The sequence below is a fragment of the Amia ocellicauda genome, chromosome 18 (genome assembly GCF_036373705.1).
Source record: "Amia ocellicauda isolate fAmiCal2 chromosome 18, fAmiCal2.hap1, whole genome shotgun sequence".
NCBI lineage: Eukaryota > Metazoa > Chordata > Actinopteri > Amiiformes > Amiidae > Amia > Amia ocellicauda.
In genome coordinates, this window is record NC_089867.1 from 12,083,329 (window position 1) to 12,103,275 (window position 19,947).

Genomic DNA, 19,947 nt, shown 5'->3' on the forward strand with positions numbered 1-19,947 from the left:
TTCACATCTGATTCTACCAGATTAGGCCTGTTGGTTTTGTATGAGGCAGGAAGCTCCTACTATTGCATGAAGGCTAGCTTTGTGGCTATCTATTTTGTGGTGGTGAGGCCTTCTTTTATCTTGTGCTTTAAAAGCAGAGACGCACTTGTGGCGATTCACTAACGCTGTGGAAACTGCCTTCGATGTACAGCTCCGCTTTCATGAATGGCCCACTTCTCTCCTCTGTAGTCCGTGCACGAGACTTCATCTCTTTAGCCATCTACACCGAGACAGCTTTTCCATCTGACTATAAATATCTGATCCAAGCCTTTCTGAAGGCAGAAAATACAGATTGTTGTAAATAATTTATATGTAAATACAGAGATGGTGCCTGAGCCTTTGCACAATATTGAGAGGTATTATGAACTCAGGACATGCCATAGGTCTGTGTTTATCCATTTGTCCATGCATGTGTACTGTGAGGTTCATTAAATCTTAAAGATGCTAGCCAATGTTTAGTTTTTTAGTTCTGTAAATATAAAGCTTTCGTTTGTAATTATATAGTATCAGATTTTTCACAGAACAGTAGGCTGGACATATAATTGGTGTTTTTTTCTTGGCATTTTTAGAAAATGTCTTTGTGGCTCATAATTTAATAAGGGATATGGGGCAATAATGTCATATATTGGGTCCAATAAGTACATCACACTGTAACCATTTAAAATTAAGGCTGTATGGCCCTATACATAGTTACATATTTTTCATTCAGGACCCTATGTAAGGTGACTTTGTATTATAGATTTTGAGTCTACGCCGGCAACACCTTATTTGGCAAATACAATAGTCCAAATACATGCAAAACATTGTCTAAAACATATAAGATAATTTCCCATACCTGGTCTTTCTGAGAACTGAGCATGAATTGTGTTCTCTATATCTACCAGCGCTCATTTGAGGAAAACACCTGGCCTCTCTCACTGAAACCAAAATCACACATTTACCAAGCTATGACAACACTGTGACACATGTCAGACACATAGCATTTATATCCCTGTCTGGGTTGCTTTCTTACACAAAATTTGGATGCCCTAGAAGTTCAAACTAATATGACAGGATACTCCTCTGACAGAAACCCAAAACCAACAGAATAAAACACTGTGCCAGCAAAAATGAAAGAAAAATAGAAATGTATCTAGATGCATCCTACCTCAAAAATGTCCTCTCATTGAAATGGGGCTAGTATATGTCATTAAAACAATAAAAACAATAACTTGATGGAGGTGTATGTAATAAATATAATTGATTATTTGCTTCATACCTATATATTTATATATGTGTGTGTGATATATATATATATATATATATATATATATATATATATATATATATAGGTATGAAATGAATAAGCAACTCTATTCAATACAAACACCTCCATCAAGTTTGGTGTCCTCTATTGTCATCAAATGTTTTTGTTTTGTTTTGTTTTGTTTTTTGTTTGTATTGTTCATTTTTCTATGTAATTTACAATACACTGGTTTCAAAAGAACATACATTTTCAGAATATGTGGAATATATATATATATATATATATATATATATATATATAGGTATAAAGAAAACATAAAATCTATTTAATACATATACCTCCATCAAGTTTGGTGTCCTCTATTTTCATCAAGTGATTTTTATTGTTTTTATTCTGGGAGAGTTAGAACTGATCACAAAGTGTTAAAATTCAACATTCACACTTCTGACTCATTGATTTAACCACATTGTGGAAGGAGCATAAAATTTGTGTGGTGTAAATCTGTTTGTGTTCCCTGTCCAAAAAAGGCATGAAATGCAGTTTCTGAGTCAGGATTTCCAAAGTGATAAAAGCCCACCTTGTACAGGCCTGACAGCGCTCATGTACCGGGGGGGGGTGTGGAGCCAGGGCTTCAGTCCCTGTCGTTATAATTGATGTGCAAGTCTGTGTGCCCCCGTCAAGAGTGTGTCTGTTAAATATGTTTTCTCTTTCAGCCCAGCAAAGTAAAATGCACACTTCTTGGCCATGTTGACATTCCCCTAGATTCCTGATACCACTAATCTTCTGTTTTAACTCTAATTAATAGTACAGTATTGTTGTTTTTATTCTTTAGGTCACATCCTGAATTTGACTGATCTATTAAACCACACATCTGGAAAACATTTGTGTTATTCCTCTAGCAATATATGTACAACAACGGAGAAGATCACAGAGAAATGTGAGGTTGAAATCAGAAGCTTTGCCGGAGCAACCTGGAAAAGAGGCCTTCACCCAAGGCATCAATCGGTCACAGTTCCTCAGATGTTTTCACAGGTCTTTTTTGTTTTGGTTGCCTTGCAAAGAAAGAAAGAACGAAAGAAAGAAAGATAATGATCTAATGGAAATAATGAGGCCATCAACCCCCTAGTGTTGGTGATATGGTTTGCAGTAGCCGTGATGTCAGCTGATAACCTGAAACCCACTGACCAGAAGTGAGTGGAGTGTCACTGTAGTGCACACCACTGGAGTACTGCAGATTGAGATATTTCTGGGTTGAATTAATTGACTTACATTGTATTCATTAAACAATTAAAATGGACTAGGTCTAGAAGTAACAAATCAGCAGAACTCAGACAGTTTTTAGAGTAATTACTTCAGCCGGGTTTAATTGAATAATTATAAAACAATATTTTATTTCATAATTGAATGCCAACATATAACCAGCATTGTGGTTTGTGTAAATTGTTGTGGTCCATTTTATGGCAAGACACTATCTTTTACTATATAATTAGACCTTATAAAATAAAATAAATTATTAACAATGTGACACATCCTGAGTGGTCTCCACCAGTGGTTACTCAATATCATTAAAATGTTGTTTTTTTAACACATTTCTAACTTTACAAAATCCCAACAATTACAACCTCAATTAGCTTTGAGCTGCTTTTTGGAGAACAAGTGTGCCTCGCTCAAGGTTTGTTGTTCTTATTGATGCTGTCTTGCTTTTCATTTCTACTTGATGTTCCCGGGGCTTTAATCTGTCAATTATGAGGCATTCAGAACTTTAACAATAGATCAATGCCCCCCTGATCTTGTTCTCCCCAACACAAAGCAGAGGAATTCAAATGTAATGCAAATAAACCCAACAGTTGTTCCTGGACAAATGGCAGACTGCATTTCAACAGTTGAAACTCATTAGGCCTCACAATGGCCCCCACTCAAGAGCAGGAGATGCAGTTAACACATGGTCTACCTGTGGCCTGTTTGTGCTATCATACCAAAATGACGCGTCAATGGGGGCAGTCTTCAGTTGGTGGATCATCTCTTTCACAGCCGCAGGAGGAAAACTTCCAAAACACAGTGGGAGAAAAACAATGTCAGAGACTTTTCCATTACCTAAAACGACCCGTGTGTTTTGCATTAAGATTGCTATCTGTCTTCTTGAACCCAAACAGCAACAACATCTTCAAAACAACTGCTAGGCATACATGTTAGGTTATCAAAGACCCTAGCATCAAAATATATTTGAATGTCTGTTGCAGATGTCACCTGCATCACCTACATCACCTATAACATCATATAGTTTTTGTTTTGTCTGGCAAAATGGACTTATGGAAAATATTGAATACCAAAAATATTTATGAATATAAAATATGTTAGCAGACTTAAAAAAAAAAAAGAAAAGCAATGTGATGGTAGTTTTTTTTTTTTTAATTAAGACATTTTTTCCTAACGCTAGTGTAGAGTTGGTACAATAGTTCTGCTCACAAATCATTTTTTTTATTTCTCAATATAATGCTGTTGGTATGGTATAATACTATTTTTTTTATAAAAATGGTTAATGGTAATTGGATCAAAAGCACACAATGTGCAGCATGCGTAGTCCATCTCAGTGGATATGAAAACCACGAATCCTTATTGTCATCCCTGCTAGTGGCTTCAGCCTGAACAATAAACAGTTGTTCTGAGATCTGAATTATTATTCTGAAAGAGCTTTCCTGTGGATTATACCATCACCACTGACAATGTGTTTGACGAGAGATACTCCGAAATAAGGCAGAGGAAGCGGATATATTCATAAAAGTAAAAAATAATAATAACTTCTATCTGAGCCTCAGTGGAGCTTACCCGTGGAAAAGTGTAAAACCATCCAATAGTGTTATGTATGTTTATGCAATCTGGCATTTACATCCATTACAAGTGAACCATCTGCAAATGAAATATTTCTGTGCATCCAATCTGATTGTTAGATGTACTGGTGTAAAGGCAGAACATAATTCAAGGTTACCAGAATCAATGCATCATATTCTTTCACCTGCTTGGGTCTGGCTTCCATTCAATAATACATATTATGTACTCCTGTACATGTAAGTACAATAGATTATATTTATCACATAAATTACTACAAAGGAGGAGACTACATAAATTGAATTACTTAATCTATAATGTATTCTCCTTAATCTTATTATCATATCATCTTTCTTTCTGTTTTATACGAAGTTCTAATTTTAAATAAGGGTGGACCTAATGCTATATAGTGTCCGTCTAAAATTAATAAGATCTGCATAGTATTTAATTGCATGTAGTTGGCTGAACCATTGCTTTTAATAACAGTAAAATAGATCCACAAATAGGTTTGCCTGGTGTTACACAGATATGTAACTGCTTACTTAGTGTTAGCAAAAAAAGACAACAAAGTAACAAACAAGACAAAAAATGGACAGTGTTAATATAACTGAGACTGTGGCAACTATAGTCAACCTCAGCCCCGTTTTGCCTATAAATGTGTTCTGTGGCATTTCTTTGTCATGAAAAGAGGGCTTTATCAATAGCAATGGGCCATTAGCAGGTGTTAACAGAGTCCTACCTCCTCCCTTCAAGTTAGCCTTTCTTTGAGGTTTGTAAACCATTACCAATCACTAATTGGCCTCCATTCATATTTAGCATCCTCACTAGGTGACTGATAAAAACTGAAGTCACAGCCATTTTACCCTCACTGTTCTATCTGTATGCAAACGCACAGAACAGAAAAACTACTTTTCAAGCCTTGTGTTTCCCGGGATGAAAAACTAAACAGATGTTTTTTTTTAAATGCTGTAGCTTTTGAATTTCTATTGTGCAGTATAACAGAAACACCGTGATTGCTCCTTAGCAGACCTAGATTTTGCAGAACAATTTATGATTACATTTTTTAAAAAATGTCACAGTTGCTTTAGTCCAATTCATACTTCTAATTTTAGTATCACGTTGTTTTGTTTAGATTTTTCAATAGTATTAGTTATTTTAATATAATTGTATTCATGTAATCTATCTTATGTAGTTTGTTTTAACTTTATTATTCTTTGACTTATGACTTATGACTTTAATTAATAATAATTTGTTTATAAGGTGCAGACAGGTTTGGGATTTCAGTTAATGCCCGATAGCATGGCATAATGGTTGGGGAACGCAGTAATAGGGTGGCAGTTGTAGGGATTAAGTTCAAGCAACATCCACACACTTTTATTTGATCAGGTGAAAAGATGATATTCATCTTGCCTTGAATGTCAGTCAATCAATATTCCAATTGAACATGTTTTTTATTTTTGCAAGCACACAAATGTGAAGTAGCATGCTAGGAGTTCCTTGAGGCACTACATGGCAACACAGTATGTCCTGCTTCTGGGACTGTGCCACTTTGATTCCCTACTGCTGTATGTTGCCAGCAAAGCTAATGCAGGGCAACATGTTTTGATTTTGATTAATGTCATTGTGCTGCCGTTACCTGGACAGGCACTGAGGAAGAGCATAGTTGCCTCAGAAACTCAGCTACTGGTGAATGATTAAGTTTCTAATAGATGGGGAGCTTAGGATATATTCAGCAGTCTTCAATTCTCCATTAGTACTTGTTCAGCGGACCTCGGCTTTTTTATTACTTGAAGTTAATTATATAATAAGTGTGATACTTATATCGTATGCATTATCATTATCATCTATTATGTGTGATTAGGTGTTTTTATCTTTTAGTTCTCTGCTTTGATCAACTAAAGAAGGGAAGAAATGACTCAAAAACAACAAGTATAAAGCGTGTGACACTATAATTCCAATAATTCCATTCACATTCATTATTTTTTTAGACAGTTCTATTTATCTTTCTGGTGAAGCCTAATAAACATATTAACCTAATACAGGATTTGTTTCCTTTTGCAGAACAATATTAGTAATGTTTAAAATCATAGAATCCTAAAATCGTTCCAAATCGTGAACCTGTTAGTGATCCGTGACCAATGTGTGCTACTGGAATATGCTGTTTCCCTGCTGAGCCTACCTGGCTATGAAAGACAGGGTTAACCTTTTGCATTCACCTAATCAATGACCTGGGTGTCCTGCTTCCATTTATTTTCTCCTCACCTAGCCAAAGAGAGAGAGAGGGAGGGAGGGAGAGAGAGACCGACAGAGAGAGAGAGACTTGATGTTAAAATGTTTATGGAAATTTCCCTGGGAAAAAACACGAAGACCAAAAGGTTTGGCTGATGAACGCAGGGCCTAGGATGCTGCAGTTGGTTCGTTTCCCAGCATCCCTCCCGCCAGGGGTCTAGGGTGCAGGGATGCACTAATGAGACGGAGTTATTAATCCTTGCAGTGGGGTACATGAATTCAGTGGCTAGCGAAGGCTGCTGCAGCCTGTTTGGCCCATAAAACCTGGAATGAGTCCCTTTCATGTGCTCTGCTGCTTATCTACTCTGACAACAATATGGTAAGACTTCCCTTCCCCTGTCGTGCTACCCCTGGCCCTGGGCCATCCAAGGTCATCCTAAACACACTGAGACTTTTATAGGTGGTCAAGGGACATGCTGACAGGTCAGAAACAGAGCTCCTTTATGAGAAGATATTTACTGCCGTGAATTTCAGCGTAACTGCTCTATAAATCAGTTTTTTTTTTTTCGGATTCAAATGGCTAAAATCGAATCTATACACGCATATATAGTCTATACAGTTTAGTGTCACAGTGCGCCACACAGTAGGGACAGCCAACTACACACATATAAATATATATACACACATATACATACAGCTCTGGAAACCACTCCAAGTTCAGAACTCAATGTTAAACAAAACTCTGTCCCTGAATCATAAAACCTGTGCTGGGTTGAAGATTTTCTTTATCAATGGATATTACCAATTCATGTAGAATCAGAATTCACTAAGAATATGAATGACAGCTATCAATAGACCATTTGAGAAACAAAGCATTTGTACAAAGACCCTGCATGAAATTATGTGTTGGTAACTGCACATGTTTTCTCGACTCTCTTGCTGACCTTAGGGGCGCTGTACCCTGTGCTTCTGCCCCAGACGTCACCCCACTGATATGATAGTCTCAATATACAAGGTAGGGGGGTGAGGTTCCTGGGTATAGGAGCCCGCTGCTCAGGGTGCAATGAAATTTTATTGTCACATCTTGTCTAGTTGTGGATGTGTGATGTGACAGGTCATGGGACGCCAGTCTCTACAGGTCTGTACCTTTGATATTGGCTCGCTGGCCAATCTTCTCATTAGTAGTAATTATTTTCCTCTAAATGTCACAAACACGCTTCTTTTTTTACGGATTTCATAAATCCCACCACTTGGGATAATGATCAGAGGGAGTGCGTAAAGTAGTCTTTTTTATTTTTCTGACTGGAAGAAGAGGAAACAAAGGAGAGAAAAAACAAATAAATTGTACTGGGGGGAGTAGGAATATGAGAGTTGAAAGAATAGTGGGTTTTACGGATTTATAAGTCTTAGAGTTGTAGAATTAAACATACAACAGGCATTATCTCCCAGAAACCTCTCTTTGAGACATACCTGATTAAACGTTTATCAATCAAAACGCTGCTTATGAATCATGATGTGCTCCATCTACAAAATTAAAACAAAAATATGTCCAATTGTCAAGTTTAATGATCAGGACATAATTTCTTTCAGATTTACCTAAAGAGGAACACCACTCTACAGTGTGTTTATTTGTGAAGATTATTATTATCAATATTATTATTTTATTATTATCATCAATATCTCAATTTGTATATCTTTGTGTCTTTGAAAGGGTATGCAAAGTTCAGTGTGTCTGTAGCTGTGGCAGCTGGGTAGCTTTTAGGCACCTCTAAACAGGACAAGCAGAGCCTGCAAGTCACGGTAAGAATGTGCAGCATGAAATACAGCCCAGGTAACTGACACATCCAGGGTGTTAAAGAAACAAAGTGTTCAAATGAAGCCACTTAGTAACAGAATAGATCAACAATAACAATTGCCTATTATGCATGCTTAGTGTCCTGGTTCATTGTGTTAAGTAGCAACTGACTCAGGCTGTCCAAACTGCTGGTATAATGCTGTGACCTGGCTTTAATACAACATGGAACCTTATATATATGATATAAGGTTGTAAAACAGCTTCAAGTGTTTCCTAAGGTTTCCAAACACACAGCAGAGCACATACTTTCAAGAGTAGACTATTGATTTATGATCTCTCGGCATCAGAAAATCAGGAAGTAGCCAGTAACAATCACAATTACAGTTACAATCAATCAATAGCTAAAGATGACAAGAATCCAACTGCCTTTTCTGAAGTTGTATTCTTGGCTCCACCAGAAAAGAAATGCTTGTTCCCCTATTGACATGGTTTGGTAGGTAAGGCAGTGTTTTCCAGTAGCCCTTTCATTTTAACCAAGGCCTCAGAGAATTAAAAGACAAAAAAACAACATTTAAGACGGCATCCCTCATGGACTGACCCATATGAGTCTAAAAGCGAGGTATTGATTTTGAGTTACCCAGTTTGAACTCTGCTCTCCTTCCTCTCATTATATTCTTACGTGTACATATTTCTATAAACTCCCTGGTAGATTTCTATGGATATTTGCTTGAGAGGGAAAATGAAATAAACCCCCTGCACAACACCCACATCCAAAATGGACAATCACTCAGCCCTAACAAGTCCCAGTTCACCAAAGCCATAATTGTCATTGAGCACTGTACTCCAGAAGTCTGTGTACCACCCAGTGGGGAGAGTTTTATTTCCTTTTTTCACCATGAGACAATTCACTTCCAACTGTGTTACCTCCTATAGCTTTTAACAGATTTCTGTTTGTTTTCCCCAATTCCTCCCCCTCCCCCACCCATCTTTTTAAAGTATGGTAACAGTTATTGTGGTGCCCAGCAATGGAGAAGTACTTACAGATTCTGTGTTTATGTCTGAGCAAATGTCTGCTGACTTTTTTGTCTTTTTTGGGTACACAAGTTTATATTTAGGCATGCACAGGCATTCTCACAGAGATGTAAACACATAAACACAGTGTAAAAAGCCTGTCTAGTCAAAAGTGCCTTTAAAAAGATTATACCAAATAAAAACTCGAGGCTAGCCATACTGATTTTGGTCAATGTGCAAAATTCACGGTATTAAAAAAAGAAGAAGAAGAAAATTGCTTAGAAGATTGCTTTATCAGTACCCATCCATGTTTTTGGAAACCACCCGAGAGATCTTTGCAGGTGGGGTGAGACGTATGGGCAGGAGAGGATGATCATATTTCCACGATAAGGGGAGGCTGTTTACAATAGTTAGTGTTATGTGTAGCTCCCATACAATATGTGACTACAGAGACAAATGTCATCAAGTATTCTCACATTAGTTCTTTAGTGCAATGATCTGACGTAATCTTTCACCAGGACTGTAACCCCACCATTACATTACTGTGAGTACACTGCTCACTGGATATTTACTCGCAAGACTGGGTAAGGTTAATTGGTATGTTGCATTAAAAAAATCCTCTATTAAGATTAAGGATTTCTCAGTGGTGCTGTATATACCATTCACTTTGGTACTGAAAATATTAATATGAAAACACTATGCCCTACTTCCTACAAAAGCTTTTTACAAAATGTTTTGTTTAGTCACTTAAATATCTTAAATTTACTTTATATACAGATCTGGAAAATAAATAAGAGACCACTCCAAGTTCAGAAATCAACGTTAATTTTTTTTCCAGAGCTGTGTATAGAGCTGTGCGTAGTTGCCAATTCAAAATGATGGCATTCATGTTCTGGACCTCAGCATTCGTGGGTGCATGTGTGATCTTACAAGACAGCAGAAGAAAAAACATGCTGAAATTGTCAAGGGTGTCAAACTTCATCTCAGGAAGTGTGCAGAATTACCCTAACTGAAAAGGTGACAACCTTCTTAAGGAGGGTCTCCATGTCATAAGTAATAAAGTGTCCTGTGGTCACTCTGTCAGCAGTGTCACGTTTGCAGTCTTTTTCTCTATGAAAAGATGGCTAATACAGGACCAATGAATTCGTGTAGTCAATTAAACAATTATTATATATTGTTCACAAATATTTGTTATTATGTGTTTCATTTCATTACAATCTGGTCCTGTTTGAACACGAATTGTGTACCACATTGACAGGTATTTATAACTGATTTATTTGCAGTCACTGACAATAATCATATGATAATAATAATAATAATAATTTATTTATTCGATTTTAAATATTTAACTTCGTAAATAAACATAAAAACCTTTTAAACCCCATTCGCAAAGCACGCTTAAAGACTGACTTCGACAAACAAGCTAATGTGAATGTGTTGCATTGAAGCATTGCCCTTTCTTAGCACAAGAGAGCGCTATAAAAGAGACTGGATCTCAGTCCTTTTCCCACCCAAACGGAAAGAGATTATAATTCTTAACCAAGAGAAAGTTGCTTTTCAATTGTTTGTGCAACAGAGTCAGCTATATCTAAGCTTGTGTTAACCGACGAACTTATTACAATTTAAACAACTGCAAAAAGAAAAGAAAAAAAAACACACATTTAATTGAACCAATTAATGAAGTAGACTTTATGAAGAACTGCATTGGTAAGTATGCTTTATAAAATTGCATGTCGTTTTTATAGTTGATAGTTGAAACCACAGTGCAAAATAAAAAAAAAAATGCATTATTTTAGCATGAATAACATAATAGACTGTTGACAATTCTGAACACTATACAATATATTTTCTTATTAACACTTAACAACTACGAACGTGTCGCCTTACTGGGTCTTATCAAAAGCAGGGTCCACTATATAGTGGAGTAACTGGTTGAGGGGTGCCGGGGTGCCGGTAAGCTTCATCCTAGCCCGGTACCACCGGCGTGTGTATGATAGCTGTTTTAATAATGTTGCGTCTCCTTGGCCAGCTGTCAGTCTCCTGAACATCACAGGCTCCTTCACACGGAAAAATAATGGGCCGCTTTCCTTCTGCTCGGAGAGGCCGCTCCGCTGGGATTTTTTATATCCATCTAGGGTGATTATTATCCAGACAGGCTAAAGTACATTTACATTCAATTACTTATTATTCCACGTGTAGGACAGCTATATTGTTTATTGATGTGCACTTAATTATAGACGTTTTATTATGCATTCCAAATATGGATATGTATATGCGTGTGTGTATATATTGTTTATTGATGTGCACTTAATTATATACATTTGATTATGCATTCAGATTATGTATGTGTGTGTATATATCGATTACTTTACAAACTCTCATTACAAACAATTACACTTGCATTACAAAAAAAACAGCTGATGGTCCGAAATGCACCAGAGAAAATCAAAGTGGTGCCGTTTGTTTTGCCGTTGACCATGTCTGACTGTGTCCTTGCTTTAAGGGATGAAAGCAAGGAGAGAAACCCCGAGTGCTCTAGTGCACACATCCCTCATCAAATACAAGCGAAGGGAGAACCTGAAATAAAGAAGCGAGACACCTTCTCGGGTGTTAGAGAGCGCGAGCCCACGGGCGTTATATTTCCACGGCGCGCGCTTCACGCCTCTCTCGGTGCGTGGACTCCTTGTAAACAAATCAGTACAAATTGTCATCTGATTTACAAGAAAAGGGTGATCGAGAGCATCAAGAGAAAGAAAAAGAAATTACAGTCACTTTTCGAAAAATTGGTTGCTTAGTCAAGTTGAATGAGCACAACTCTCGATAAGAGACGCAAAAAAACAGACGCCAGCACCTCATCTATACTAAAATAATTGCATTGCATTTTTAAGAACGGGATATATATATATATATATATATATATATATATATATATATATATATATATATATATATATATAAAATGTGTGTATCAGCTACATTGCTATTAGAAAATTGTGCTATTTTTAATTAGAATACATATAGTATATGCATGAGGACTATACCGTTTGTGACCAGTTATATAGATAACTTTATTTAATATTTAAGACTGGCGACACTGCATTGTTTTTGCGACGAAGGCGTATGAATGGGTTTAATCTTTACATTTATATATCGCTTTTTGTGTTTCAGACAGCAATATCATTATGATATAATAATAACATTATTCATAATAATATTAATAATTATAATTTTATTGTTAATAATAATAATAATAATAATAATAGGCTATAGTAATTTGTTACACATATAGTTAAAATCTTCCCAGGGTTAATTAATTAATAAGCCCTGAAGAGTATCCCTCATGCACACGTGTGGGATAGAAGCTCGGTAACTGGCTGCTAATTGGAAACCAGTTTTCGTTAATGGAGTGGAGATGCGCTCTTGATATTAGCGGGTCAAAATAAGAGGCGTCTGGCGTCAATACACAAAACTGCGACAAAATACCGTGTTTACATGAGCTGGAAATCGACGGGCAGGGAAGTATTTCAGGCTGCGTTTTCAGGTGAGTGGTGGAGAGCTTTTCCCTTTCACGCAGCGTATCTTTTAGATGAACTCTAGAATTGGCATGCATTAAATGCATTCGGAGAACTAAATCCAATGAAGGTGACATAGGCATGCATTTTATGTTGGAATAACCTCAAATGTTTCCTTTTCAACGCTGCGTGTCAGTTTTCACTTAGCTACCCCAAATCCTATTCCGTTTCTAAATCTTAGTTTATAAAAAAAAGAGGACGTATACCTTTCACTCGTGTCGTTTAAGACGACCAATGTATTAATTACATGTTTTATGGGGGGGAAGATCGGGATATTTCGTTTTAAAGGCGAGTTCTAAAGTCCCACTAAAGGTTTTAGAGTGACTTGCGTTAATTGGTAAATGTCTAATTCAATTAAGGTCAGCAGAGTCGGCCAATGGGCAGGGCAGGCTGGGGATGTGTGCCATGGGTATCCCAAAAAGCCCCTCCCATGACGCTCTCCAGAAACTGGGAGTGTGAAGAAGGCGATCATATATAAGCACCCTGGACCCAGTTCATCGCTTACAGATGATAAACCCTGGAGGTGTGGCTGTTCAGAGCTATTGGTGAGCAGCAGGGAGGTTCATTGCCTATATCTACACATGCATCGAAGATAAATCGCCTTCTCGCACGGCACACCACTTGCATCATCTAGTTGCATTTGCCCAAATCCGTGGACCCTTTAGGTGGCATTTCATTTTCTATTTGTTGCTTTAAAGGATGCAGTTAGGAGAGGCGATCTTGCCCAGCCCAGCCATCAACCTACCCAAGACTTTCTACAACCTCTCCTCGTCCGAAAGCAATCACAACAGCCCTGGATCGACGCAGTTGGACTTCCAGGAGGTGGACCAGACGGACTCTGACCCCGGGAGTGGACCCAAGAAGTATCTGCCCGGCGGGGGACACACCATGCTCAGCGAGGGCGAAAGTGAGACCTTCCCTGCAGCCAAAGCTGCCCCAGACGCCAGGAAGAGCTCCCCAGCTGCGGGCGAAGACGACCTGTCCACTGCCGGTCGTTATAACCTAGACGGACTGGGCTCCGACAGATATTTCCTCTCCTCCACCGCCCAGCAGGCCTCGGAGGTGAGCAGCCCTTGCGCCCTGTTCCCCTACGCCGGGCAGCCCGGGGCGGTCTATGCTGCGGCGCCCAGCGGCTCCCGGTACCCAGCCTCCCTGCATTATGGATCTGTCCTTCCGCCCACCGGGTTTTCATCCGCGGTTTGCTCCGGGAGGGGCCAGTTTGGGTCGGGTTATCAGTTTGGACAGGGTCCCGGTTGTCTATACCCGTCTTACCCGGGAACAGGCTCCGGAATTGGCTCGATTTCCCTCCCGGGGACGGGCACGGGGGTGCGGGCGCAGGTCTACCTCTGCAACCGGCCTCTGTGGCTCAAGTTTCACCGGCATCAGACCGAGATGATCATCACCAAGCAGGGCCGGTGAGTGAACTTTAAAGCCCAGCAACTTTGGGTCACATTCAAGTGTTTTAAGTCTTTAACGTGCTCTTAAATTTGCGAAAGCATACATTTTGTTGTCATCGGTTTAACTGAATTATTTAATGTATATATTGTTTCTGCTAATGTTTTGAAAATGCTAAAATTAATAGCACATGTAAAATACAAACCAAAGCGAATATAATTCGTGGTGAAACTAGAACCGTACAGAATTTCTTTAACTTTCAATTCGGGTGTGATTTTGAATTTATTTTATAGTTGCAATACCCATGTTTTGTTTGACACGTCTTGGTTTGTGAATCTTGAATTTTAAAATGTAATAAACGGACTGCTTTCTATACGAGTTATTTAGCATGCAAAATGTACACTGAACTGGATATCGATGTATAGAATGTACCCAGTAAATGGTAAAGCGTTGGTCTTATTTCGTTTAATGCCATTTCAAAACAATGTGGGGTTAAATGTCCAACTGAAACCTCTGCTCGGACCAAATGTATAATAAACCTGAAAAATAGAAACATTTACTTTAATTACATTGAAAGGCATTAGTTCTTACAAATATTAGTTCTTCCACAATTTGTACAACAGCCGATTTACAACTTATTTTTAGATTTATTTTCAAATGTTCAAATATTCTACTAATTAATAGGATACATTTTATAGTTTATTCTAACCATTTTAATCCCATAAATTATAAAATGTCTCTTCTAACAATTAGGTTTTAATTTGAGTGTAGGCTAAACATGTAGCCTAATTCATACGTGTGTGTGTGTGTGTATATATGTGTGTGTGTATATATATATATATATATATAAAAAATGTGTATATAATGTGTGTGTGTGTGTGTGTGTGTGTGTGTATATATACGTATATTTATGTGTATTTTATTTTTTAGGATCACTTTAATTTTCATCACTGCACGCGCATTTTCATTTCTAAAACATTAAAGAACAAAAAAATTCGAAACTTCAGAGAAAATACAATACTGACAATGCAAGTCTTTCCAATATGTCACAAAGTTTAACTTTCGAAATGAATGTTTTGTTTTGTTTCCCCTCGACATTGTATAAACCCACTTGAAGGAAAGTTTTCACAACCTTTCACAATTTGATTGATTTTTAAATATATCACGATTTAAACTTAAAAAACAAAGAATCCACTTTAAAAAATTTAAAACCATTTAAAATTTGATACCATTTTTTTAATTTAATTTTAGCTGCCTAATTTCACTTAAAACGTTGGATAATTGAATTGTTTTTTTAGCGGTAAATATTTTTACTTTTTTTAAATGGTTTTGTAATTTGGATTGCAGGCGCATGTTCCCGTTCCTCAGTTTCAACATCACTGGGCTGAACCTTACGGCCCATTACAATGTGTTCGTGGAGGTGGTGTTGGCTGATCCGAACCACTGGCGCTTCCAGGGAGGAAAGTGGGTCACCTGCGGGAAAGCGGACAACAATATGCAAGGTATGAAGAATGAACAATACAGTCAGTCATGTTCGAAGATTAATGCATATTATTCAAGTGAGTTTTCTACTTTTAAATAAGCTGGGGGGGGGGGGGGGGGACACAAATTATCAGCTTTATGGATGATGCCAAATAAGTAGTGACCATTTTGAATGTGCTTGAATTCTTTAAATTTGTGCTGAAGCAAACCATGCAGAAGTCTGAATTTTATAGACCAAAGCAATTCACTTTCTTAATTTGGCTTCTCCCACTCTTTTCCTCAAGGAAACAAGATGTACGTCCATCCTGAATCTCCAAACACCGGAGCTCACTGGATGAGGCAGGAGATCTCCTTTGGTAAACTGAAACTGACCAATAATAAAGGGGCAAATAACAACAGCACCCAGGTGAGTTGGACACCCTTTTGCTTCATGCACAATGGGTTCAGTCGTTGCAGTATGTAAATAAAGCTCTTGCATCTTCTATTGGGCCTGTGGGTGAGGGAACCTGGGCAAATGTCTAAAGGGAGATCTTCTTCAAAGTGCTCCTCATGCTCCACTTTGGCAAAGTGACTGTAATTGCAGCTTGAGTACAGATGACACTGGAAAATTAACTTCTTGCCAATCCCTTATGATTGCAAAATGAAACTTGCCTAGGTTACAGCTGCTCCATGCATGTATATTTTTAATTATTTTTCAGTGCTTGGGAATGTAGCTTTTACCAGTCCTGTAGCTTCTGTAAAGTTGCATTGGGGGGTGGTAGTACGAGATAACATTTTAATGTGGTTCATTTGGATTTCCCCCCCCCCCAATCTTGTGTAGATGATCGTTCTGCAGTCTTTGCACAAATACCAGCCACGGCTTCATATAGTTGAAGTCACGGAAGATGGAGTTGAAGACATGAGCAATGAGTCCAAAACACAAACCTTCACCTTTCCGGAGACGCAGTTCATTGCGGTCACTGCTTACCAGAATACAGACGTAAGCAGATGGTTTTTTTTTTTTTTTTTTTTTTGTTTTTGTTTTTTGTAATGATCAAGAACTAAGTCAATCCCACCCCTGTCCTGTGACTTACATTTTTATGTGCTTTATCTGTTGCAGATCACACAGCTTAAAATCGATCACAACCCTTTTGCGAAAGGCTTTAGAGACAACTATGACTCGTAAGTATTTTTTCCCATTTCCTAATGCAATTATACCAAAATACTGTTGGTTCATATTTTCCACATTACATTTGTTGGCTACATGTCTGCTCAGATTACATTTCATATTGTAAGACTGTTCCCATCTTGACTATTTATCTATACAGGTAGTTAATCATATGGGACATTGTCCACTTTCTCTCGTCACAGAATGTACACCGCTCCAGAAAATGACCGGCTGACTCCATCTCCAACTGACTCGCCGCGCTCCCACCAGATTGTGCCTGGAGCGCGTTACTCTATGCAGCCTTTCTTCCAAGATCAGTTTGTCAACAACCTTCCCCAAAACCGCTTCTACAACGGTGAGAGAACTGTGCCCCAAACTAATGGCATCCTGTCCCCACAGACTGAAGAACCAGGTGCTCCATCCACACAGAGGTGGTTTGTTACACCTGTTCAGCAAACAGGCTCCAATAAGCTGGATCTTACCTCTTATGAGGGCGACTACTCCACAAGCACCTTGCTGCCCTATAGCATTAAGTCTCTGCCCCTTCAAACATCCCATGCCCTCAGTTACTACCCAGACTCTGCTTTTGCTTCCATGGCTGGGTGGGGATCGAGAGGCACATATCCACGCAAGATGACCACCGGCCTTCCCTGGTCCCCACGGCCCAGCCCTCCTGGCTTCCCGGAAGACCACCTATCCAGCAAGGATAAACTGCGGGAAGAGAACACTACCTCTACTTCTCCTTGGATTGAGACTTCTCCCTCCTTAAAATCCCTGGACTCTGCGGATTCTGGCATTTACTCAATGGTCTGCAAGAGGAGAAGGGTATCCCCCAGCAGCTCGAGCACGGAAAACTCGCCAACCATCAAATGTGAGGATTTAGCCACTGATGAGTACAGCAAGGAAAACTCAAAGGGCATGGGCTACTATGCTTTCTACACAAGCCCTTAAAATCTTGCATCAATGTTTATTTTTATTTTATGAATGCTTGAATGTTACTTTTTTTTTGTGCTCAGGTTTTTCATTAGTATCATTCCCCCACCTTTTATTTTATATAAATATATATATAAATATATAATATATATAATTATATATATATATACCTTCCATCTTCAGAGATGTGCTGTTGTGTGTAATTCTTACTGAAGGTGCCAAAGCTTTTGATTGTTCCAAGCAACAGTTGTACTGATATCTGCCCCTAATGTGACTCCCTTACATTTATTTTTTGATAAGCATGCATTACATTACTTTTTTTTTTTTACAATGCTGTTACTTATTTATTGAAAGCAATCTTTAATGTACAGTATGTGCACTGTAGTATGTGAGGTATCTTGTACAAAATGTCTACATAGCAGTGTCTATTGAAAGTGGGTAATAAAACAAAATGCTTTTCAGAGTGCTTTTGGTTTCTGGCTTTGGACAATCAAACATTTCACATTTTGAATGCTTTTATATGGTTAAGCTTGCAGTCATTAACCCAGCATTAAATATGTCTTTAAATGGATGAATTATAAATGTCATTCTTATATTCTGGAAGGCTTTGTGCAATTATTTATAGGGGGGGGCTTCATTGAGTACATCCAGTATGACTCTGAAACTGTATACCCACTGCATCTTTTATAAATGTCAACCATCCACACAGTTGGGCAGTTCTCTGGAAGCACAAGTGACAAAATGACTGTGCTGACAGTTCTCTCCACCCATTCCCCTCTCTCTTTTCTAGCACATTCATTGGTTTGTATGCATATTGCCCAACATGATCTTTATGCATTAATTTTTTCTTACCCTTTCCTTAAGAGCCCCTAACTTTTACCTGTATTGTACTAAATCGTGTTGATCAGGCCATGCGACTGTGTAGGTTGTACTGATGGGACTGCGATTTAACAATCCGAGACCACGGAAAACGGTTGACTTAATGAAACCCAAGATGAGGTAGGCCTTGGTGTTGTACGGTCTGCTCCACTTGACATCCGCTGCTCTTAACCCCTGGCTATGCGTGCATGGCTCAGTGTATTGCTCCCATGTGTGCGCTGTCATGGTTTCGTCTGAACCCACTAACCACGCAAGTGTCAATCCATATGACGTCACTCGCCGTCTATAGCATGTTTACCTGCTCCCCACCGGTCAGCCTACACGTTTAATAAACCGGCAGGTGCATTTTGTGTGCGTTTAATTAATACTGTACTGGCAACGTGAACCTGATGTCTGTTTCGCAAATTCTGCCCATAATGGGAGTACCATATAATGCCAACATCGTCTCCAATCCACGACGATCCAACAGACGTGTTTTGTGTGTGTGTGTGTGTGTGTGCATATATATAATTTTGTAAATTTTCTCCCACTCAATTTGCAATTGAAAAGCCAGTGTTTGATGCCTGGTTTCCATTGGTTGAAATCAATCTACCAGCACATTGAGTGGTGGATTGAACTGTAAATGCCTATTTAGTGTGCAATACAGGCTGGTGTTGGACAGGTCGTTATACTGCAGCAGTTATTATCGGTAGTGTGTTGGGCAACATATTTCGATATGATATATGCCTTAATATGAGTAAGTAGTACAAATGAAACAAGCTAGTGATTCGCATGGTGTCTTTGATGTTTAAACACTGTTGTAGACTAAACTAACCTTGATTGTGAAGTATTTAAGCTATGGTGCAGTTCAAGCCTGGGGGACGCTTCAGGCATTAAGCGGGTGGATAATCGGTTTAAACCGGTAAACCGGCACATCGCTCCGGGTGTCTCTCGGGTCCTGGCGGCACAGGATGCTTAATTAATTAATTGATGTTGCTGCTGCCTCGGTCGCCCCGTCTGGTACCTTCATCGGTCCCTTCCAGCGTCTCTTGAACCTGTGACATTTCTCAAGAAATTGAACTCACTGCTCAGTGCGGTCGTGCAAGGTGCTATCGGTCAATATCTGCTTCTCTTCGCACTGCAGCCTGTTGCCTCCGTTTCCTCTCATGCAACCAAGATCACCACTTAGCAAAGTGCACATCGTGTCTCGAATAATTATAATCATGCTTTTATTCTATACACTTATAATCCTACCCTTGCATCAGCGTATTGATAAAAAAAAGAACTACGTCTTCACGTTTTTCTAAATATATATATATATATATATATATATATATATATAATCAACACTGCTTCTACTAATCATAATATAAATGTTGGGACACCTTGAAAATAGGATGCTGTGCGCACACAT

General features: G+C 38.5%; 1 protein-coding gene across 3 annotated transcripts; it reads left to right on the forward strand.

The window, feature by feature from the left end:
- Positions 1-10,703: 10,703 nt before the first annotated feature.
- Positions 10,704-18,246, forward strand: eomesb (eomesodermin homolog b). 3 transcript variants are annotated; one of them, XM_066691078.1, is made up of 8 exons: positions 10,708-10,853; positions 13,078-13,263; positions 13,417-14,133; positions 15,461-15,615; positions 15,880-16,001; positions 16,416-16,574; positions 16,695-16,756; positions 16,946-18,246. In XM_066691078.1, the coding sequence occupies exons 2-8, from the start codon at positions 13,226-13,228 to the stop codon at positions 17,691-17,693; spliced, it is 2,001 nt and encodes a 666-aa protein (XP_066547175.1). In that variant the 5' UTR covers positions 10,708-10,853; positions 13,078-13,225; the 3' UTR covers positions 17,694-18,246. The 3 variants fall into 3 exon arrangements, with proteins under 3 accessions (XP_066547176.1, XP_066547175.1, XP_066547174.1); XM_066691077.1 differs by lacking the exon at positions 10,708-10,853 and adding an exon at positions 12,504-12,687; XM_066691079.1 differs by lacking the exon at positions 13,078-13,263 and having other exon boundaries at positions 10,704-10,853.
- Positions 18,247-19,947: the final 1,701 nt, after the last annotated feature.